This window comes from Phaseolus vulgaris, chromosome 10 (assembly GCF_051622355.1).
Source record: "Phaseolus vulgaris cultivar YP4 chromosome 10, ASM5162235v1, whole genome shotgun sequence".
NCBI classification, from domain to species: Eukaryota; Viridiplantae; Streptophyta; class Magnoliopsida; order Fabales; family Fabaceae; genus Phaseolus; species Phaseolus vulgaris.
Genome location: NC_143507.1, coordinates 44033945 through 44052217, shown reverse-complemented (window position 1 = coordinate 44052217; position 18273 = coordinate 44033945). Strand labels below are relative to the sequence as shown.

The 18273-nt window shown below is 27.4% G+C and overlaps 1 protein-coding gene across 3 annotated transcripts; it reads left to right on the top strand.

Annotated features, from left to right (window-relative positions):
- The first annotated feature begins 8978 nt into the window (after positions 1-8978).
- LOC137819357 (protein IQ-domain 26) lies at positions 8979-12067 on the top strand. Of its 3 annotated transcripts, none has more exons than XM_068623173.1 (5): positions 8979-9658; positions 9756-9841; positions 10134-10557; positions 10990-11196; positions 11296-12067. In XM_068623173.1, the coding sequence occupies exons 3-5, from the start codon at positions 10171-10173 to the stop codon at positions 11887-11889; spliced, it is 1188 nt and encodes a 395-aa protein (XP_068479274.1). In that variant the 5' UTR covers positions 8979-9658; positions 9756-9841; positions 10134-10170; the 3' UTR covers positions 11890-12067. The 3 variants fall into 3 exon arrangements, with proteins under 3 accessions (XP_068479274.1, XP_068479273.1, XP_068479272.1); XM_068623172.1 differs by having other exon boundaries at positions 8980-9658; positions 10083-10557; XM_068623171.1 differs by lacking the exons at positions 8979-9658; positions 9756-9841 and having other exon boundaries at positions 9871-10557.
- The last annotated feature ends 6206 nt before the right edge of the window (positions 12068-18273 follow it).

Here is an 18273-nt window from a genome sequence, read left to right as displayed (position 1 = left end):
AAATTATGTCAAGAAATTAATGGGACAAATCAAATTTAAAGGTTAATCTTGATTTTTTTTTATTTTTTTTTTATCCTTTCTTGTAATATCATCACCATTTTGCATCAACCATCTTTATTGTTGTGAAATGTTTTTAATGAAGATTAGGTTCTGTTTATTGTCGTTATTATAACTTGTAGAATCAGTGTTTTTTTTTGTATTTTAAATTAATTAAATTTAGAAATTGAAAAACTAATAATTTAAAATAAGAAACGTATTGTAAAATAAAGTATATCCCTGTAAGACATGAGTTATAAAGTGCTAAAAAATAAAATTAAAACAACATAATAACCAAATTATACCTAGAGTAATAATAATAATTAATTAAATATAATTAGATAGACATGAAAAGTAACATAATGCATAAATAAACAAATATAAAACGTTTCACGTAATAACAAAACATAATAATGATTAAAAACAACAAAATAATTTTTGTCTTACTTATAAATAAATAGTTTGTGGTAAATATTTATAACAATGTATAGTATGTGTATTTTTTTTTAAATACCTTTTTTGGTGTAATTATGTTTTCCTATTATTTCATTTAACTTATATTTTGTATTTCTTACCTCTAAAAAATATTATTTAAAGTCTTTGTTAAAACTTTTTATAATATTTTAATTGAAACATTTAATAATATATAACTCAAGTTATTGTTTTAAATTTTCAATAAATACAAAGATGAAAACTTCTATGTAGTACACATCCTCACATTCTAATAACTGAAATTGAACAAACCTACACTGATAACATGAAAGACGTTTTATGCAATAATTAATAACTATAACTTTTTGGAACTGCATATTTATTTATTTTTAAAATGTGCATTGCTAATTTATCAAATAGTTCGCAATTAAAATACAACGTTTTTAAATTGTAGAAAAATAATAATAACTAACACGTACCACGAAAATTAATAATATTGTGTGTCTATTGGTTAAATAATAAACATAGCAACTTTGATATTTTTTTAATAACACAACCTCCAATATATAAATGGCAAAAACATAATTCCATCACATTTTGAATAAAAATAAATGTTTTCTATAAATAGTGTGAATTTCACATAAAAAGCTTTGTATAAGTTTTATGGATTTAGGGTTTAGGGTTTATCTCATATTTTTTAATTTTATTTTTATTTTTTGTTTTACATCTATTTATTTTGTTATAATAATTGATATTACCTTTTGGACAATGAAAATAAAAATAAAAAACAAATATTTAATATTCTAATGAAATAAGATTTAATACCTAACCAAATAAAGTAAATATCAACCATACTTCAATTAATCAAATGATGTATAAAAAATTAATGTAAATAAAGTTCTATATAAAACATTAATCACTTTCAATTTTTATTCAAAAAAAAACATGAGATTCATCTTTTAAAGTGTCAAAAATAACAAATTATTGACTCTCGTCCCACTTGTGACTTATCGGACTCACGAGTTAAATAGATCGAACCAATACATATTGACAAGTTCAAAAAATAAACACATTATACCTAAATGATAACGAGTTGATTCATCAAACTTAGTCCGTCGGATGGTTTCATCAAACCTAGTATGCAAAACCTGACCCGTTTTATTATCGTATTTTTTAAGAGTTTTAGTTATACATTCAAAACACCTACTTTTTTGTAAATTGTTAACTATACATTTAAAATGCACGTAGCACTTATTATAAGTGAGCTTCGACTCGGGATTATTTTTTCAATTAAAGGAGTGTATTAGATTAGGCTTTTAAAATGTTATTTAGACAAAAAAAAAAGGTTTTTGTAAATTTTAATAATGATATGATTTCTATAAAAAAAAAACTTAAAAGTTATTTAGTTTTAATGAATTTGCATCCTAGAATTAAACGATTTTGAAGAAACTTTATGTATTTAAAAGATTTGGAAACAAAGTTATGAAATTTACATAAACATTCAAAATTAGAAGAGTAAATGAAAAAATAATAAAGTTTGAATAAAAATAAATAAACTTGATATTTTTTTATTATTTTGATATCTAACTTGTTCTTAATCGGTATTAACTAAAATATTAAGATAAAACGAATTAATTTTTAAACAGTATTAAGTTTTACATTGTTGAGTCAACTACTTTTGTCTTTTTTCTTTGAGATATATCATCTTAATTGTTTAAATAATTAATCCACTACTATATTTGAGGTAAACTGTAATGAATATATTTTTTGCTTCACGTGGCAACTATATATTAGCTTTATAATGCATTTTTATGGGTGTAATATGTTTTTGAGATCACAATAATATAAAAATATCTTAAATATTATACAAGATTCATTAAAAAAATTGTTAAATAAAAATGTGAAATGTCATATAAGATTTGTTTAAAACTATTATTGAAAAATAGTCTATTGAAAATTTGTATTCTTTTAAATATTAACTATTTTTAAGGTATAAAATATTTAATTGAATATACCCAATTTCCTTGCCCTGAAAAAATTGTAATTATTTTAATTGAATGTGAATTACTTGTTTCAACCATTTAAATGAAGTACAAAAATAACCTTATGGATATCGAAATCTGAAATATATTGAAATCACTTATGAATTTTTGCATCCGTAAGGAAAAATAAAATCAATGTTGAGTTTTAAATTTTGCGTTTGGTGCCAACAAATAATGATATGGTGTGGGGAGAAATTTCCGAAAAGGAGATATTAGGCCTTGCCACACTTTGAACTTCACTACCAACCAATGACCCAATAATGCACTTTTTGATACTGACAAATTCTTCATGCACTCCCATGGTTTCATCCTACACCCCATGGAGATGGTGAAAATACCATTTTATTCTTAAAGGAAGAAATAAATAAACCCTACAACATTCCCTCTTCATTTTCTTCATCTTCTATGGCGCACCCCCCCTCTATAGGGTTGCACCGCACCCCCTATCCTCTTCTTTTGCTTCATGTTTGTGTTGAATAACACTTCCACACCCCTTTTGTTTTTCAAATACATTCCAAATTACAAAAGTTAAAATGCATTTTTAAAAATATTTTTTGAATTATGTAATTTGGAAAAAATAACATATTTCATATTGTAAATTTTTGAGTTGTGTTGTATTATAGATTACACATTTCGGAATATAAAAATTGTATTTCGGACTATATAATCCAGAATGCAAGAAATTACAAATATTAACTTTAGGATTTTATAAGTCGGAAATAAAAACTAAAAATGATAATTTTGATATTTTCGGACCAGGAAGAAAACATGGAGGTGCAATAAGAATTAGGTAAAGTAATTTAGTAAAAAGAAGACGTAGCAATGAAGAGATGGGCCGTTAAGAGCCCATGGTCTGACCCAATAATATCTGTCACGTTAATTCATAAATATTAACATAAATAAATAAAAAATTATAAATGGTAGCAAATTAAATTTCTTAAAATTTTGCAAAATTACATAAAATAATATATAAAAATTAGATGTACGAGTTAATCTGAAATTTAATTTATTTTCTATATTTTTTTAATTAAACAAAACTTAAATGTTCACATATTTAATCTTATATTTAGAAATAGATCCGAATTTGATTTTGAGATTTAAAAGTTATAATTCGCTTGTATGTTAAATAAAATTATACTGAAAATTTCCACTACCTTTTTTAGAACAAAATCTGGTCACAAATACCTTATTTTTGTATTTTATAGTAGACATATTATATAGGTATATAAAAAATAAATTTTGAGATAAATATAATATTCGTCTTGATATTTAATACTCCTATTATCACAGAAATATACAACTAATTTGAGTAAATAATATATATATACTCTCTTTTAAGTATCTATTTTCGTCCAAAAATACCTCATACGAATACTATATAGAGGGAAATACAAGACATTTAAGACTTGATAAAAACATATCCTAATAATACTCACATGAAAGTACATGTATACTTTTTTCTAATTTGATGTTATATTATTTATATGATGAAAACTGTACTGTTAATTAGTCTGATTTTTTAAAAATAAAAGTATATTTATTTATGGTATTTAAAATAAGAAGATACAAATTTTAAAAAATAAATAATATTACTTAATATTCAGAAGATGTTTTAGTTTAAATTTTAAAAATTAAATAATATTAGTTAAGATTTAAAGATAATAATGAAACCTTATAAAATATATCTCTTATTGTAAACACTAAATTTGCATGCTTTAATTTTATACCATTTAATTTTTTTGAACCAAAATATAAACAAATATAATTAATATTAATTCAGGCATCTTTAATTTTAGTCTTAAGAATTAATGTGATGTATTTGTTTAACTTATTGTTTCAATTGATGAAAAAAAAAATAGTATATCATTTATATTATTCCTATTTTTCTTTCTAGAAACATGGAAACACTCAATCAACTTTCTTAGCGTACAACTATTACAATTAAACATGTCTTGGCTCAAAATTCAGTTTTATTGGTCTCAAGAGTAATCAATTTGTGTCAATTAAAAAAAACTGACATCATGAACTAATATAAAATAATCAATATTTATTGAAAAATTAAATATATTACATAAAATTTTAACAATATTTGATTTAGACAGATAATATAAAAAAAAATATTAATAATTGTCTTATCCAGAACCAGGAGATCAAGTAGCCAATAACTCTCGATAAAAAACACAAAGTGCGAAACTCTGCTAATTAAATGGGTTAATCTTAATTAAAGGTTGCAAAACATCATTAAAAACTTATTGGATCTGGATCAACATCATTAATAAGGAAGATCCAATAGAAAACTATAAATAAATGAAGATCCTCATTATAAAAGATAATAATTGTTAAACTATGAGTTAAGTAATTAAAATATCTCATCTAACTTAAATATTGAAGTATCTTTGTAGGTATTATACCTTCGTAAACTTACAAAAAAGTATAGTTGGAGCCAAAAAGAATAAGTATTTATTCTATAATTTTTTTTTATCCTGTACAAAATTAAGACCAATATATTTTATTCCTATTATTATACGAACTTGATTAATTATTTCTGTCTAACAAAATAATCACGATCATGTCATGATGACTACAGAATTTCGTGGAAGTCATAAAAATGTTAGGCAAATTCTCCACCACCACCATGCATTTTCCCTCACCTCCATAATAACATAATAAATGTAAAAATTTAGGTTTAGTTTTTATTTTTTTAAAATAATTGTAAATGAAACATGGTTTAACATTTTTAAGTAACATCATGCACTTCATACCTCCTTCATAGTCGTAATGTTTGAGTAGTTTCATAAGTTGACTTTGGGTAAAATATTGACAAAAAAAGATTTCATTGTATTCGACGTTAACCAGTGAGATTTTTTTTTAAAGTTTTAATTTTATTTTTGCACCTTGTGTGACTTAAAAAAAATAAAAAAAACGAACAAAACATCACATAAAAATACCACAAAACTTAGTTCAACTACCAACGTTCATCCCCAATCACCACCAACAACAACAATCACCACTTAAAAATAAAGAAAAAGACATCACACTCTTTACATACTCAGAAGAATATTACTGAAAATAAAAAAAAAATATAAAATTGTAAGAAGAAGCCATGAAAGTGCAGGAAGAATTTGCCGGATGTTATTAGTCCATCCTAAAAATGAATATTATACCTAAAACACAGATAATTAAATTTTAAAAGGTATACAAAAATAATTATAAGGGACGAAAAAAAACTTTAATTTACTTATTTTACAACATATAAAAAAACAATTTAAGTTTTTTTAAAGAAAAAAAAAAACAGTGAGAAAATGTTTTTGGGACCAAAACCCAGAATTCTTAAAAGCAAAATTGCAAGTAGATGATGAAAGTAGCCACCCTAATGCAACCCTATACTAAAAAGGCTATATATAACTCTAATTCTATGATAGTTGTTGCATCTAACATATTAAATCTAGTGAATCATATAATCTCTTCTTATTGCGTATATTAGCTGGATCATCTCTGTCTCTCTCAACCATTCTCCTCTTCTTCCCATCTTCCATTAATGGTTTCACAATTAGTTCATCACCTTTTATGTTAGGGTTCATCATAATTAATCACCTACTTTTTTATTTCTCATACTTGTTCCTTCTTGGTTAGTTCATACCAATAGTAGTTTTAAGAAACATTTCCAAATGAAAAAGTAAGAAACATTGTCTTATTTAATTGAATTACATGACATGATAATTACAAAAGTTACATGACATTGTAAATGGATAACTAATTGAAGTATAAGAGATAATCAAAATGTCTCTTTGAAAGTTTTAATTTGAAGTCTCCAACATAAGTAATTGTTTTTTAAAAACAGCTGATTTTTTCTTTTTGTTGTTGTTTTCAAGTGAATATTTGTTAAAGTTTTACATTGATTAATATGAAAATAAATAAGAAAAAAAGTGAAAAATAGTTAATTTGAGTGTATTCATAAAATTCAATAAATGTCTTAAATGTATAGAGAACTTAGTAGTTGTGTGTAGAGTTTAATTTTACCTTTACAAAATTGGTATGATTTACAATTTTCTTTGAATTTTTGGTAATAGTCTTGATTTAGTGAAATGTAGTTATTCTGAAAGGAAAAAAGTTGATGGCAAATTCTTTCTACATCTTACTAATTATGACCTGCATCTATCCTTTTTTAAAATTTCCATAATTTTTTTATTTATTTTGGAATTAAAAATCCAGAATTCAAAAAATATATTTAAAAAAAACAAATTCAAAATAGATGATTGTGTTTTAGAAATGAAATTTTAGAATACAATTCGAAAATAAAAATCTTATTTTAGATAAAAATATGGATTCTGAAAACTAAACAAAATTATTAAATAGAAATCAATTTTAGAGAAAAAAATAGACTAAATTAGAGACAATTTTAATGATTAAAATAATTATTGGTTTCTAAATTTGTTTATATTATTGGTAAATAGTTTCTAAATTAATATCTAATTAGCTACCAAGATTTTGTTACCAAATTTAGAATATAAATATTTGGTAGTTAAAATCTTGATAATTAATTAGATATCAATTTAAAAATCAATATTTTTTTTAATCTCTAAAATAGTTTATAATTTAGCGATGACTAATTATTTTTACGATTTCTTTCTTGTCTTGTAGTGGGAAAAAAAATATGAAAGAGAAAATCAGGAAACATATTTTGGAAAAAAAAAATAGAATTCAGAAAAATGTTATGGAAATCTAAATCTGAAAAAGTGTTCTTAAAGAGGGGTTTGGGAAATATTTTTTTATTCACAACTCTTTTTATTTAAGAGATTTTTTTCACATAAAAATGGGTGGAATTTTAGATTTAGATTTGATTGGGGAAAGTAATTGGCAGAGTTGACTAGAGTGAAAGAAATTGGGGTTGGGATAGGTGTATTTGGGCTTGATGAGATGATGAAAGAGCATAGTGAAAGAAGCAGTTGAGGTTGTGAGAAGCAAATTGTTTCCTAAGGCAAATGCTATAAAAGAAATGAATGGTGGTCCAACACTACCTACCCTCTCTCCCTTGGTCCCTACCCTTTCACTGAATCCCAGTAAGTTATGCCTACACACACCACACTCCACTGCTCACTGCAATGATTCTCAACCATTTTGTACACTTCACACTACACACTACACTCCATGCATTACACAGTCAAACTATATTTCAAACCTTTTTCCTTTTCCAGTTTCTTTTCTATCTAGTTATCATGTATTCACAAGTCTAAGTCAAAAAGGGTCATATATATATATATACAAAAATTCCACGTAGAATTATCATTAAGAAGTAAACTTTAAGTCTAACTCAATATTATAAATCGGTATGTATATACTAAGAAAAAGGTGGGATACTAGAAAATCTAAACTAAAATCGATGTTAAAAAGTGAACTTTAAACCTTACTCAGACTTACAAAATTAACTTATAAGTTTAGATTAACAACATGTCGATGTCAGATCTACAACATATGAGATCTCTAACTGTATTGGTGAGGGTCGTACGACTGATGTCATATCTCGGTCTCATCATAAGGCCGACCGACAACACAAGTCCAATTACGTTCAATCAAGGTCAGTCAGCAAAGCTAATCCATGATTAAGAGCTATGTAATGTGTCCCTAAACATGACTCACTTCCATAATCTAGTCCGGTCCAATAAGGTATGCCATTTAAATAATATAAATAACATATATTCCAAAAATTATGTATGCCTTTTGCAGTTATCTCAGAGTCTGGATTACAAGAAGATCGAGAACTTAGAAAGGAATAACGAGATTGAGAACATCAACAAATGTTAGTAAAAAACTTGCATCATGACAAGGAAGGTTGTCTAGTATATGAAGGTTGTCTAGTAGTATAATGGTGCGCGTGTCTACTTATTTATGGGGCACAAAATCTTAAAAATAAGCACAGTTTATGATGAGTTTGAAGGTTTAAAGTTAGCTTAGCGTGTAACAAACTTAAACAAACTCACAGTGTTTAGTTTTCCTCAGGAAGTTATAATCATATGAAAAGAAATGATTTGTTTGAATGGGTGTCTTTGAGCATGAATTGACCCATTACAATTTGCTTAGGGAGAGTGAAAAAAATTCAACATTTTGCAAAAACTATTACCAAATGGAGTCACAAGTAATGATAATTAGATGCATTTCAATTTGGTCTTGCATTCTGATAAAAACAGAATGGCACATTGAATTCAATTGATCAGGATTCCATCTGTCTGCCAAGATCTACGGAGAAAATGTTTCTTATCTCACACTGTTCTGTCACCTTAACAAAACCCACCAAATGGTTCATAATAATGCTAGAGTTTCATTGTTTTTTTAGCATATTCCCTCTTAAACCACCACAATCCCACAGGGCATTGCTGATTAAAAAAAGGGCTGATTAAAAAATAGTTAAATTCAAAATTTGAATCTTACCCAGATAATTATTATTAACTATCCAAATCAGATCAAGATAGTGTTTGTTGTTGGGGTGCATCCCAAAGAGAGAGAGAGAGAGAGCATTGATTTGGTGTGTGGATTGAAAAAGGCAGAATTTTTGGGAGGGTCTGGTTTTGGAGAAGGTGTGGCAGAGAAGGTAAGCAATGGAATGATGATGGTGAAGAAGAAAGGAGAAAGTGGGTATTATCTGGACAAAAAAGATGATATAAAGGAACCCTTTAGTTGGTAATAGCCTTTAATGAATGGTACAAAGCACAGTGTACTATCAATGGTGGCAAGTTTTTATTTTAGGCTTTAAAAGTGGTGTTATTCGGTTGCAGAACTTAACTCACAGTCCAGTTTTTTCTCTCAAATAAAGCAAGATAGTGAAAGGGTGGGAGAGGGACTCAATGCCCCCTTTCAACCAAGCTCACGGGATTGTTGTCAGTGGGTATCTTTCATATGTACTACACGTTGCTCCAGAAAGTTTGAGAGAGAGAACAACAACAAAGAAGAAACAATAATAATAATAATATTGTTGCAGTTTGTTTTTGTGGGGTTGAAGGGAATTCGGCGGTCTTTCTCTTTTTTGAATTCAAGATCAGATAAGAAGGTGTTGTTGTCTTGGGTATTGGAGGCTTTTCCCTATGATTATTGTCACTTTTTTCATAGGATTTCACCATTGTGCTTTGTCTGTAATTCTTGTCTCTTTACTCAAGGTGAGATTTTAAAGTTTTTTTTTTCTGAAACTATTATAATGTTTTTCATTTCAGCCTCTGCTAACTTTCTGTGACCGCTTTTTGTCCTCTAATGCAGTTCTTCACGAGGTCCTGTCAGAGGTTTATTTTCAAAACAAGTTCCATCTTTATCCGTTTTCTCCACTCACTCACTTTGATTTTAAGGTTTGTTTGTTTGATGCTTTTTTTTTTTTAACTCTGGTTTTTAATCTTTTCATCCATACACATATACAACGTGCTCTCATCACATCCTCTTCTGTTGGATTCTTTACACTTTACACTCTTTCCTTTGCACTCACTTTCTTTGTCCCTCCATTTTTTAAACCAAGATTTTTCATTTTCATTTGTTTTTTCACAGTCCCTTCAACATCTGACTTAACTTGGTTGCTACCCCTCTTATCTTTAGCCACAGGAGGCAAAAAGTTTCACTTACCCTTTGCACCGTTTCTCATTCCAGATCGTGACTCAGAAAAAGAAAAAGTTGTGAACTTATTATGGGAAAAGCTAGCAGGTGGTTGAAGGGTTTGTTGGGGATGAAGAAGGAGAAGGACCACAGCGACAATTCAGGCTCACTGGCTCCTGACAAGAAGGAGAAGAAAAGGTGGAGTTTTGCTAAGCCAGGGAAGGATGTGCCATCTTCAGTTCCTGCCACAGATAACACCTGGCTCAGATCCTACTTTGATGATACAGAGACTGAGCAGAATAAGCATGCAATTGCTGTTGCCGCCGCCACTGCGGCTGCCGCCGATGCTGCCATGGTTGCCGCACAGGCTGCCGTGGCGGTTGTGAGGCTGACAAGCCAGGGGAGAGGTGCATTGTTCAGTGGAAGCAGGGAGAAGTGGGCTGCTGTGAAGATCCAAACTTTTTTTAGAGGCTACTTGGTATGTGTCTTCTCTTTTTTTATGGTTCAAATCCAATTGGTGTTGGTCATGAGGTATGAATGTATGTATGTAAGTATGTCTGCTTCCTTTGTTTTTGAAAATGCTGTTTGATAAATTGCATTGATTTGTGATTGTGGTGGTTGTCTCTTGAACAAATATATTTGGTTGGTGTAAGTGAAGTGCTTTGCTTGATTCCTACTCCTCTGTCTCCTCTCAAATATTATTTTAGATTCTTAATGAAACAGTGCCTCTTCTCCTCATTCTAGTTGACCTATCTTGTTATTAAAAATTCCCTTATTTTTCTTCTGTTGAATGGCTTTTAAACCATATTCAATATCTGATAAATTTGAATGTTTGACAAATTTGAGCATGGCTAATAATTTTGTTACCTACCTTGTCAATCATATATAAATATGTTTTGTTCACTTTCAGGCACGGAAGGCTCTTAGAGCACTGAAAGGATTGGTTAAGATACAAGCTCTTGTTAGAGGGTACTTGGTTAGAAAGAGGGCTGCTGCAACTCTTCACAGTATGCAAGCTCTAATAAGAGCTCAAACTGCTGTCAGATCACAACGAGCTCGTCGTTCCTTGAGCAAAGAAAGCAGATTTCTACCTGAAGTTCTTGCAAGAAAATCTGTGGTAAAAACTGGTTTTCTGGTCCTGAATGAATGCCAATTACTTCAATCATTTATCTATCAACAAACAATGTCTTATTTGCTTGTGCTTTTGTACTTTTAGGAACGATTTGATGAAACAAGGAGTGAATTCCACAGTAAAAGGTTGCCTACATCCTATGAAACATCCTTGAATGGTTTTGATGAGAGTCCCAAGATTGTTGAAATTGATACATACAAGACTCGATCAAGGTCTAGGCGCTTTACCTCTACAATGTCTGAGTGTGGAGAAGACATGTCCTCTCAGGCAATGTCGTCCCCTCTTCCTTGTCATGTCCCTGGTCGAATCTCGGTTCCTGAATGCAGACACCTTCAAGATTTTGATTGGTACCTCAATGTTGATGAGTGTAGATTCTCCACTGCTCATAGCACACCACGTTTCACAAACTATGCCCGACCTAATGCTCCAGCTACACCAGCTAAGAGTGTTTGTGGAGATACCTTCTTCAGACCTTGCTCCAATTTCCCCAACTACATGACCAATACTCAGTCATTCAAGGCCAAACTAAGGTCTCACAGTGCTCCAAAACAAAGACCTGAACCCAAGAAAAGACTCTCACTGAATGAAGTCATGGCTGCAAGAAACAGCATAAGTAGTGTTAGAATGCAAAGGCCATCATCAAATTTCTTCCAGACTCAAGAATCCTGGAATTTTTGACAGTCACAGTTGCACAAACACAAAGAAAAATTTGAGAGGCAATTGGACACTCAATGATGTTACTGATATCTAGAATTTGTTTTTTTTCTTCTCTTGTGCTTACAACTTATAAATTCAGGGATGAAATTCTCAATTCTGCTTGTGTACATTCTTTTAATTAAAGAGTTTCTTTTTTCAATCATGCTCTTGTACCAAATGCTATGTAGCACAAATACGAATACTGACATACACGTATATGTCACGGACATGTCATTTAAGAGAAATATACAAATTCTAACCTACACGAACACGTCATTTAAGAGAAATGTGTTGGAGAATAATTTGGCTTGGTTATTTTTAATAACATAGTTTTTCTTTTGTGCATACTAACTAATTGCTGGTTTGGATTATAGTTCCAACAGTTTCACTTTCACAGTGCTTATTGCTGTATTGATACTGTAAAAGAGCAATGAATAGAAAACTTAAAACTAGTTTGTGTTAGTGACCCATAAAAGGAAAGTTTGTTGAGGAAAACTTAATGGTGGCTTTCAAAGTCCAAACAAAAAAAGGTGGGGTCTTGTGTATGTGGGGCATTACATTGCTGACTAGGACTAGTTTCAATCACTGTTAATGGTTGAAAAGTCTGTGTCACTGAAAAATGAGTTTGCTATTGATAGTATTTCATGTGTTAGGTAATGAACATTGGAAGAACATTAGGTGAGTGTTCAGAAAAAATTATGAGTCATAAACAAATTTGGAAGCCAATGTTTGACCTTAATTTTATTTACAAAGTCCAACGTTCTACTGAAATTGCCATGGATCAAGTGTGAATAACATCTAAAATGGCATAACATCAAATGGTGATGACAATGACACTGCTATAGGTGTTTATAGAAGGAAACAAAATTAAAAAAAAATGATAAAGGGAATTTATCTGATTAGATATTTGTTATTATATTATTTAGTTTTTGTTATAAAAAACACATGTACAATTATGTTCACACAGTATTATCTTTTATTTTTTTTATATATATTATTGTTTGTGTTGAATTAGAACAGAACATTTTTTCTTCTCAATTTAATTATATTCTTAAGAAATTATATTTTTAAATAAAAATTACAAAATGTGTTAGACTAATTTTTTTTAAACTTTTAATTATTCAAAATATAGACATCACTGTGTATGCTCGTTTTTTACATGTTTAAAAACCGCTACCAAAATAAAAATATAGCATAAATTTTTATAAAAAATAATAATAATAGAAATGTTATAAATAAGAACAAAACTGCACAAAAATTATATAAAAAATTATAAAAATTAATACAGAAAGTAAAATTACAGTTTTTCTTTCATGGTTTTGTGCAATTAAAATTTAAAGATATGTGAGAAAACGAGAAAAAAAATTTAAGGATGTGGACACACTTCCCGAAGAAGCGCGTGAAGTTGAATGAAGAAGTCTAATCGAAAGGCAGTGTTTGAATCTTAAATTTCATTTCAGCAATGATTAGGGTTTGATTTGAAACGGGCTTTTCTATAGTATTCATCTTGTGGTGTTCCACGTGCTTCGTTGCGCGTGAAATTTTTTACTGTAGGGGTAATATAGGTAATTTACACTGGTAGAGAATGATTATGCCCTCATCCATACATCATCGTCAATATTTTCGTGCAGAGTGATCATATCAAACAATGATTTGAAAAATTATAAAAATATTAATATTAATATTAATATTGTTTCAAATCAATACTTAATCTTAAGTGTTTTAAATTCTGTGAGCATCAATAATTAATAAAAATTAAGAGTTTTTAAGTATATGAATTTGTTTATTATGTAAATAAAAATTAATAAAGATCATACTCTAATAATTTTTTAATTATAAATGGAAAAAACAATTTCATCTTAATCATTTTTTTAATTAACATTACTCATAATAATTATTAAGAATCTTTTGAATATCTTCTTGAATTCTGTATTTAATTTTATTGCCCCTATTGTTTGAACGGATAGAAAGAGACGTTGAGAAATGGCCAAAAGATTAATATATATTAATTGCATTCTTAAAAAAACATTATAGCAGGTTGTGATTTTTTGATTCCAACATTGGAAAACCTTATTTTATACAGTGTTCTGCAGAATCACTTGTTTCAAGAAAATGGAGGTTGAATTTGTTTGGTTCATGATCTTAATGATGCTGCTTACGTCACTTCAGGAAAATTATATAAAAAAAAAATCAAATGTTATTCTTAACTCTTTTTTTTAAGTTTTACTAATTATTTTAATCATGCTTTGCATGTTGATTACTAATTTGTGTAAAAAAAAATATTTGATTATTTTTAGTAGTCTTTTTAACAATATTTTTATTTACAAAGTTTAAATATAATATTTTATTTGAAATAAACCAAGTTGCTTAACCTAAAGTAGTGGGGAATATGAGCAAGTGTTAGTTTTATTGAGTAATGGATTTTTATTAAACACACCCTGACTTAATAAAACTTATATTTAAAGTTTATCAATTAATCTTTAATATAAGTTTAAAATACCTTATAAAGCACATTTACAACTTTAAATTACTTCTTTTGAATATTAAGATATCAGTTCTTGAAAATAATGCATTTTTTTTAAATATAAATTGATTTTATTTTACAAAAAAATATTTATTTTGTCAATTATCATATTAAATTTCTAAAAATAATATTTTTTTTCACTAATAATATGTCACTGAACACTTCTTTAACATTTTTAAAAAATTGAAAATATGAAATATTTTTTGAAATAATTAGACTTTCTTCGTCGTTTTTTATTATAATCATTGTGGCACAAACAATAGTGAGAAATATGATGTATAAAATAATTCACTTTATTTACTTTATATTTGTGTTGAAATGTTGTTAATATGAAGTTCTACGCACTTCAATGGAAAAAGTAAAAAGGAATGTTTTGGCAAAAGTACTTTTCAGGTACAAAGATAACACAAACCTATAAAAAAAATTCTCTCTTTCTAATAAAACTTACACTTAGTTTTGTTCATTCACGGAATACAGACAGTACTACAAATTTTCTCCATGCTGGACACAGATTTTCAAGAAGTTCTGAATATATTTACTAACATTAAAAAAAATGAAAGAAATAAAAAAAATGAATTGAAATGCTTTTTATGAGAAAAATTAGGCTATGCTGTTATTCAATTATAAATTACTATGTATGATAAATCTTTTATTTTCTGTGAAAATTATCTTCAAATTTATAGTAATATAATAATACTATGTTACACTCAACAATCACTAAAAAAAAATCATTCAATAAAAATCAATTTTAAAAAAAAATAATAATTAATTTTTATAATGATCAAATTAAATACTATTTTATAAACTAAAAAAATTATTAAATTCAAAATTAGTTTTTATTATTGATAAATAGTTTTTAAATTGGTATATAATTAGATATTCAGGTTTTTGCAACCAAATTTAGAATCTAAATAATTAGTAGTTAAAACCTTGGTAGCTAATTAAATACCAATTTAAAAACTATTTATCATTAATAAAAACTAATTTAGAAATTAATAATTTTTTTCCTCTAAAATTGGGTTTTATTCATTTTATTCAATGATTTTTTAATAATGAATCTCATATCATTCAAAAATTGATATTAAGAACACTTTATATAAATTTTCATCTCTCAACTCACAAAGACCTTTTTTAAGAATAAAATTGTAACGGATACATTGATTGATCGTAACAAAATAACTGAAAAATGTGTAAGAATTTTTTTTTTTTTTTGAATGGAGAAAGCACACCCCTTAAGTTCTCATTAATTAATATCTATATTTATATACTATGGAGCTTCTTGAACTGGTCTTTAGTCACAAATTAGTGACAGTTAATAATGTTATTACATTTGAAGGAAAAAATGGTTGTTAAGTGAAATGGTACAAAATTAGAAATTAGTTATAGCTATGTTAAGTACCTATGTTGAGTGAGTTATGTGGGTGGATCAGAAATGTACCTAAATGTTTGAAACCGTGTAATTGTACCACTTGGTACTGTGTTAGCCTTTTGTGTTTGTAAGTTTCGAAAACAATTGAATAAGGTGGTTGTCTTTTGGGAACAAACAGGATCTTAATAATGTGTGAAATAAAAAATATTTCATGCCCATATTGTGAAGTTATTAGACCATGTTTGGAAGATACCAAACAGAAGAGATTTAAAATATATAATGAATTATTAATTGATTTCACATTATAAATAAGTTTAATATCTAAATTTTTATATTATTTTGATTTTAATCTCAAAATGTCTGCTTAGCAATTAATAATATTTTTAAAAAATACTAAAAAAAATTAAGAGACTAAAATATATATGTTTTTATTTATTTATTTAGAGATCAAATTCATATCCATCCTAAATTTGATGTACAAAACATAATTAAACCTAAAAGTAATTTATCATGGATTTATATTAGCAAGTTTCAAATCCACCTAACCAAACAATTATACCATATGAATGTCAAAGGTAAATACCATGAAGTTAGTTAATTTGAATTAATATCTCTAATCCTATATATTAAGAAATAGAAAAAATAATAATAATAAAAGTGTATATAAAATTAGAAGATATATAAATGTTTACTAGGTATGAGATAAATCATGTTTGAATAAAAATATTTATATTGTATGCATTTAAGATCTTAGACACTCTTAATAATTGTTTCCCAAAATGAGTAATAATTAAAAAGTAGTTTAAATCTTAAAAAAAGAAAAAAAAACACTTTTTTCTCTCTCTCTCTATCTATAATATATATATATATATAATTTTGTAATTTATGAATAAATACATAAAATTAAGAATGAAAGATAGTTAAGCATGAAGTATATTTTATGTTTTAATATTGTAAAGTTGGTATTAGAATTTCTAAACTCACATATTGGTCCAAACCAATGGTTCCAAAGTCATCTTTTTAAGGGTCCATTTTCACTCTCGGCCCAACACAATATCTTTAAGTTGGCCCAAAATAATGGGATCAATTGTTTATGGGCTTTTCTTTCTCCACCTTCATGGTTTCATCCTGCACCTTAATGGAGGTGGTGAAATTACCATTTTCATCTTTTTCAGCCGCAACTCTTCTTTATCTCATCATCTTCCTTGAACTTATAAGACCTTCCAGTAGAACCTTTTTTCCTCCAGCCATACCTTTAACTTCATGATTAGGAATAGAAATGCATAATCTGAAATAGAAAATTTATATTATGAATTTTGTAGTTAAAAATATAAAATTTGTATTTTGGATTATGTTCGTGCTACATGTATCATCAAGTCATAACATTCTTAATGTGTCCCAGGTACACAATAATTGTCAAAAGCTTAGTGCAAAAATAAAAACAAAAAACTACAAATAAATTTTAATCTTAGTCGTACTCATCATGTGGTGTTTAGGGTTTAGGATTTTTAATACGGTGGAGATTGTGAGATTTCTTCTTCATTTTCAAGTGGTGGTGGTGATTGCTTGTGTTGGTGGCTGTGGTAAATGTTGGTGGTTGAGATATGTTTTATACAATCCAAAAGTCACAAAATCTAGAGAAAAACAAAATAGATGCAAAAATAGAGTACAAAATTTTAAAAAAAATTACACTTAGAAACGTCGAATACAACGAATCTTTTCGTCAACCCTATCACACAAATAATGGTTTGGCTTGAAGAGAGATATGCGATTAAAAAAAAGGTATGTACGAGTGTAGTTAGAGTTATTTAAAAATTTGAAATTTAGGTATTTAAACACTTTTAAAAAGTTAAAATTCACTTTCCATAATTGATATGAAAGTGAAAAGTGTTGAGAGAATATCCCAATATTTTTTGAAATACATTCTTATCATTCAACTTGTATTTATGAGAGAAAATAGCTCATATATGCACTATAAGAAAAATATATATTTTAGTCATATAAAAACAATATTACCTGTAATAAAAATATTTGGGTTCTAGCAAGAAAAAAATTTAATTTAGATTTTGGATGAAATTCAAGTATGTGACTATAGTTTTTCCCTTGGTTGCAGGGATAATTTTATTAGCATACGTACTGCCAAAAACTATAATATAATGTATATGTAAATTATGAATACTTTTTTTTTTTATTTTTTTCAATATTATATAAACAAATTAAAATACTATCATCCATCTATAAATAAAAAATATTTTTTAACTTTTCACTAATTTATTAATATAATTATTGTAAATCATTATCCTTCTCGAAAGGAAGAACGTGAAATTCTTTTTCCTTTCCAGAACCAGGAGATTGGATTCGTCTTTCCACTTAAAATATCCAAAATATTTAATTTAAGATTATTTTAAAGACTACAAAAATTATTAATATTTAAAGTACTTTCTATTATTAATAAATTTATAAATTATTTTTT

Excerpts from the sequence above, each read along its gene's own strand:
- LOC137819357 (XM_068623173.1), top strand. The coding sequence starts at position 10,171 with ATGGGAAAAGCTAGCAGGTGGTTGAAGGGTTTGTTGGGGATGAAGAAG. Across the intron at positions 10,558-10,989 it reads CTTTTTTTAGAGGCTACTTG|GCACGGAAGGCTCTTAGAGC; the intron begins GTATGTGTCTTC and ends GTTCACTTTCAG. Across the intron at positions 11,197-11,295 it reads TTCTTGCAAGAAAATCTGTG|GAACGATTTGATGAAACAAG; the intron begins GTAAAAACTGGT and ends TTGTACTTTTAG.